Here is a 6,101-nt window from a genome sequence, read left to right on the forward strand (position 1 = left end):
TTTCCACAACATACAAGTGGAGTTGATTGCTTGAGATATTATTAATATATGTTGGGGTGCGGGACTAGGCTCACTGAGTAAACTAGTTACTCATGACTCATTTGTGATGCAGGTAACCAGTAGACGGGAGACCTTACTCTAGGATGGGAAGGAACATCATTAGCCAGCGGTAGTTTTATTATCCTTGCAAAGTCATTTTGATATATCTTATGTATAAGATTTGTAGACCGAAAACTTCGAGGTTAATTTATAACAAATTTTGAAAGATGCTTCTAAATGATATATAAAGAATGTTTTTAAAGTACGGGTTCCATATGATATTAGTCCTTGTCTGGACGAACTAACTATCGGGTATTGCTTTTTCGGGTTGAAAAGCCTAGAGTGATATCTGATAGGAGCGTTGGTGTTCTTTGGTTGTTAGTCTAAGGTGATCGGAAGTATTCTGAGAACCTCGGATCGACCATCGAGGAACATCGACCGTGTCATTTCTGGTCATCTACGATCGGGGGTGTCACAGAGATGGTCATTCCGGATTCATCGAGAAAGGGTTTATAAAAGAGTGGAAAAAGGGAGGTGGAAGGGATGAATGGGTTTATAAAAGAGTGGAAAAAGGGAGGTGGAAGGATAGCATATCTGATAAAGAATGAAGTAAAGAATGCAATTGAATGAGTGCGAGTAGATCGTGATAACTACAGTGTAACGGGATGTGCAGAGATTGCAAACTGACGATGGTGAATTGGAAGCGTCTGAGACGATGGTGACAAAATCTAAGTTGAGAATGAGGGTTGGACTCTTATGGACCATTGCTAATATGCCCAATAATTTGCCGGCGAAAGTTCTGTGTCAACTAAACAAAAGTCTGACCTGGCAACTTAAAGCTTTCTGATTGGTTCGAATTTTTAATCCTACGTGGCATGCTTCTCTGATGATTATATATCCCTTTTATTATAGTATATATATATATATATATAGATTTATGGTTTATGTTTTATATCGTATTATCACAGTGAAAAAAAATAGTAAGACAATCACCATAATCACTCAAAAATGAGGTAAAACACAAGTATATATGTAACTGACGGGACTGTGATAAAAAAAATGTATGTAATTAAAATTTTGACACCAATACAAAATATTTGTAGCTCGGCCACTGTGAAGAACTGTAATCTATCTCCAACAATAAAGAGCTCTTTTAGATCAAAGGCGATGAGAGAAACATACACATGCATCATCAACCGAAATAAGGTTGGAAATCTGTTTCCGGCAGACATGGTGTAACTGCGAATTTTTCTTGCCTTTTTTATGCATCGTCACTCGTCACTATCTATTGCCTGCTTGGGTTTCATTAACCTTAAATGTTTTGTTTTTTTTTTTGTAATGATCTTGGGCTTGATTTCAGCTTGTACTGAATGGCGTTTGAGCCTTTTAATAAAAGTTGACAAATAAAACAAGTTTTTACTCAGGCTTGTCCCAACTTTCCCCTGTCGACAAAACTCTTCTGTCAAGCTTTGTGTCTCCTTGGGTAAGTGAGTAAACTAATGAAACAGTCCACCCAAACCTCTCCGCCTGTGAAAAAGATCGAAATAGATGGAGCCTTCCCTGGGAGCATTGATCCTAAGCGAAATCGAACGTATGCCAGAAGCTCCACGTCAGCGTATCTCTCATCACCGTCGAGCTCGGTCCGACACTTTGTTCTCCGGCGAATCAATCGACGATCTCCTCGTATTCGACCCTTCCGATGTGGATTTCTCGTCCCTCGATTTCCTCAACGCTCCAGCCTTCTCTGATGTCCGTCGATTCTCCTCCCGAAGAAACCTCATCAAACGGTGCTCCACAGATTCCTCTCCCCCCTGGCCGTCACGTTCGAAGCTTCTCAGTTGATTCCGATTCCGATTTCTTCGACGATCTAACGGCCACTGAGGATAATCAATTCGCCCGAGCTACAAGCCCCGGAGAGAGGAAAGGTCATCATCGGAGTAATTCGATGGATGGAGCTACAAGTTCGGGTTCGTTTAACATGGAAGCAATTCTCGCCGCTGTGAATTGCAAAGACGGTGGTAAGAAGAATATGGGTATGGCTAGTGACAGACTTGCCGAGCTTGCTTTGCTTGATCCCAAAAGAGCTAAACGGTATGTATCATCATAAATTAGTGTTTTTTTTTTTCATTCAAATATTATTATTCTTAGTATTTGGGATGGTTCTTCTTGATAGGATTCTAGCAAATAGACAATCGGCAGCTAGGTCAAAAGAGAGGAAGGTTAGGTATACTGGTGAGCTGGAGAGGAAAGTACAGACACTTCAGAACGAAGCAACTACACTCTCTGCCCAAGTCACCTTGTTGCAGGTATATATATCTTTACCATGACTTGGTCAAGGGTGACATCTTTATTTGCCATCTATATATGTTGATTTGGTGGATAATATTTCTTTCTGGTTAGTAGCTTTCATCAACTTGTAATTGAGGTCTTATTTCGTATGTGTTTTAAGACTGCTTCTTGGTGTTTAGAGATATGTTTGTTACTCGTAACAAGTATATGATAAGGGCCATAGAATAGTTTAAATAAGGAAGAGAGAAAACAAATTAGTTTAGAGATCTCTACAGTTGTGTTGTTGTGTTCTTGACTGTAAAACCAACAGTTCATGATCTAAAATTTGAGAATCGTTTTCTGGTCCTTATTTGGTATACATGCTACTGCGTAGCATTTTTCTGTTATTCTTTTGTTAAAATTAAACGAAACATGATTTATTGTCTGGATAGCATATTTTGTTTGTTTGTTTGCGCACTTGTGCATCCCTTCTAATATGTGTGTATACTGTGCAGAGAGGAACATCAGACCTGACCACTGAAAATAAACACCTCAAAATGCGGCTGCAAGCACTGCAGCAACAGGCTGAACTTAGGGATGGTAAGCCATTTGTGAAAACGCAGCAGCATCATATATAATTTTAATCAAAGTTTTGATACCTAAATCATAATGTTATGCAGCTTTGAATGAAGCGCTGCGGGAAGAATTGAACCGACTCAAGATGGCCGCTGGAGAAATTCCTCAAGGTAAGGGAAATTCATACAACTGTACCCAATTCCTATCTCAGTTCGGGAACAACAAGAACCAGCAGATGAGCACAAACGGGCAGCCGAGCTTCCTTGATTTCACTAAGAGAGGCTAAGTTCTAAGTGTTGGCTGAGTTTTCATTTGGGGCTGCAATATTGGATGTATTTATTATGGTTTGTGTTAGCTTTGTTTGTACGTCTATACTGATATGTTCATGTCAATATGTGTAAATAGTAGTAACTACAACTACTGTAATACTATCCAGAAATCTTTATAGCAAACATATCTACATGCATTTAGTATCGATCATCTTAAACGCATAAAAAACATTGTTTTAAAACCATGACTTGTATTATTATTCTTATAAGAAACTAACAAAAGTTTGACGCTGAAATTCGCGACTACAAAGGAGATAGAAATTTAAACCAAATAACACAAGAAATACCAAAAACATATGGCGGAAATTGTGCGGTCACTTGTGAGCTGGACAGATGCAGTTGTTGATCCCTACATCTTTTACAAGGCATGGTGGTTTAGATCCGTCCTCATACCAAACCAATCTGTGTTCGACCAGGTCCTTGAGAAAATGATCCAGCTTCTCTACTGTAACACTTGGCATAACCACCACATGAGCTATATCGCCTTGACAAGCAAGCTGCCACCTTCTGACAAACTCTTCCTCCTTGGGACGTTCAAAGACCACAGTGCTGCTAAGCTCATTGAGCATCGCGCTGATCCCAGCTTCGCGGAGTCGGTCTTTGAGGTAATGCGCATTTCTCAGGCATTTCTGAACCTCTTTCTGGAATCCTTTGTACCCTTTCCTGTTTAAGGTGTACCAGAGGAACAAAGGAGCATGCCCGTTTCGGCTTCCCATGATTGTTGCATCCCTAGAAGCGAGATACTCGACGTTGTTAGAGAGGACTTTGATGTGTTTCATTCTTGTTATCTGAACACCACATGGCATTGGGCATCCGACAAATTTGTGGCCCGACACGCTCACACTCCCTATCGGCTTATTGAACGTGACTTTTGGTGCCTGTGAAGAGGGGTACGCTTGCTTAGAAGACAATAAAGGTTATGATTTGATTGAAAACTGTACTCTTACCCGTTTGACAAAAGGCATCATAAGTCCAAACAAAGCTCCATCACAGTGTATATAGAACCTGTCATGTGAGAAGCCACACTCTTCAAGAGTTTTGATCACAAGGTCGAGGTCATCAACAGCTCCTTTAACAGTTGTTCCTACAATAAGAAAATGTAAACAACCATTCTCAATACGAACCTAGTTACAAAGAGAGCGAGAGACGAACCTATGTTAACATTAAGAATGGCTGGTTTATCTTTGTTTGCCAACAGCTTCCGTCTGAAATCATCACAGTCAATCTCCCCTGAGATAAGCGTATCAACCTTCTCACACTCCATTCGATACATACGAGCTGCTTTAAACACAGAGTAATGAGATTCACTCGACGCATACAAAATCCCATCGGGAAACACTTCTCGCCTGAAAAAAATAATTACAACAAATATTCAAAAAAAAATGCAGTAAAAGGATTAAACAAAAGAAAAAAAACAAAACTAACCCAACTAAAATGCCGTGAAGGTTTCCTTCGGTACCACAGTTTGTGATGTAACCCCAATAATCATCTCTCTCTATCTCCCAAAGACGAGCAAACCAATCCAAGACGCCAACTTCAAATGGCCTGGAGTGTACACCATAGTTGCTTTCGATAAACGGATCTCCAAGATTGTTGATGGAGAAATGCTGCAACTGCCCAAGCGCACCGTAGTCGAAATCCAAGTTATATGGATAACCTACGCCATGTCCATCTTAACATTTAATACATATATCCTGAATCTAAAGATTGTTTTTGTTCCTTGTTGTCGTTATTACCTAGATGATATTTGGTTCGTTCGACCAAAGTTTTCCGGTAACGAGCGAGAACGCTAGCCATGTAAGCTTCTTTGTCTCCAGTGAATTCGTCGTTAGACTCTGGCTCCGTCACGGCGAGGGAAGTCGTGTGCACATTCCTGCCTAGAACCATCTCTCTTTCTCCTCCTCCGTTTATCACCACCTTCGTCTTTTTCAGATTCTCTTCCTCTTGATCTGCTCCGGTTCCGTTTGTTACCGGCAAAGGTAACGGTTCGGGGGCCACAGCCGTTGGATCGAAACCTTCAGACAAGATGTCGAATTTTTCAGCCATTGCGAATGATTGATCAGATTCCAGAGCTCCAACCATGGTGATTTAAAAGATGCAGAAAAGTAGGAGAATCTCTGGTAGATGCAGATCTGAGACAGAGAGGGGAGAGAGGAGGAAGCGATTGGTGGAAATGGTGAAGACTGAGACAAGAGATCGAGAGAGGCGCGGCTTCGTTAATTTATTAGTAGCAGAAAATGATTCTTCGCTTTTTTTATTGTCTTTTGGTGGGCAATTGTGCATCTCGTGAGATTTAACTATAGAAATTTAAATCTTTAATCACTTTATTTATGACTTTTCAATTACACATGGAGTCACTTTCTGCATGATATACACCTTCTTTTGTGTTGTTTGGCCATTATACCCTCCAACACAATTTTCCTATTTCTAAAGTCAACCTCTTTTCCTTTCTTGTAACTATCTCCTAATTCTATTTCACTTTCTTAATTCACACTTTATCAACTCTAATTCTGTCTAAGTCTTTATGTTTCATAATTCATATTCAAAGAAATAGAAACCTAGAACACACTCGTCCTCTTCCTCATTTTTCGTAAACCTCTTTCTCTCCTTCCTTTCTCTCTTTTGCCATGAAAATCTAGAATACAATCTCATCAGAAACGTTTGATCATTGTTGAAAGAAGAAAGAGTCAGAGAGATGTTGGAGCGAGAGGTTGAGTTCTTGCCAAAAGTTGATTACCTCAAGAGATTGCGTTTTGGGACTAGGAGAAGTGTGTTAGAAACCAAGCTCTGGATTGGATTCTAAAAGGATTGATCTTTCTTGAATCCGGTTTGGTCTCTGTTTAAGTTAATTATCTGGCCAACTGATAGATCACTGATGTTTGTGTTAAA

General features: G+C 40.0%; 1 protein-coding gene and 1 pseudogene across 1 annotated transcript; one reads left to right on the forward strand and one right to left on the reverse strand.

Annotated features, from left to right (window-relative positions):
* The first annotated feature begins 513 nt into the window (after positions 1-513).
* LOC103833315 lies at positions 514-3,346 on the forward strand (annotated as a pseudogene).
* A 1-nt stretch (position 3,347) lies between these two features.
* On the reverse strand, positions 3,348-5,349 carry LOC103833314 (serine decarboxylase). Its single transcript, XM_009109407.3, has 5 exons — positions 4,949-5,349; positions 4,638-4,869; positions 4,365-4,558; positions 4,160-4,296; positions 3,348-4,090 (listed from the first exon to the last, which is right to left on the reverse strand). Exons 1-5 carry the CDS (start codon positions 5,292-5,294, stop codon positions 3,527-3,529), a joined length of 1,473 nt encoding a protein of 490 aa, XP_009107655.1. The 5' UTR covers positions 5,295-5,349; the 3' UTR covers positions 3,348-3,526.
* Positions 5,350-6,101: the final 752 nt, after the last annotated feature.

This window comes from Brassica rapa, chromosome A08, assembly GCF_000309985.2.
Source record: "Brassica rapa cultivar Chiifu-401-42 chromosome A08, CAAS_Brap_v3.01, whole genome shotgun sequence".
Classification (NCBI taxonomy): domain Eukaryota; kingdom Viridiplantae; phylum Streptophyta; class Magnoliopsida; order Brassicales; family Brassicaceae; genus Brassica; species Brassica rapa.

Coding starts and splice junctions, on each gene's coding strand:
- LOC103833314 (XM_009109407.3), bottom strand. CDS start 5,294: ATGGTTGGAGCTCTGGAATCTGATCAATCATTCGCAATGGCTGAAAAA. Junction 4,870..4,948: donor ACGAACCAAATATCATCTAG/GTAATAACGACA, acceptor GACATGGCGTAG/GTTATCCATATAACTTGGAT. Junction 4,559..4,637: donor CTTCACGGCATTTTAGTTGG/GTTAGTTTTGTT, acceptor TATTTTTTTCAG/GCGAGAAGTGTTTCCCGATG.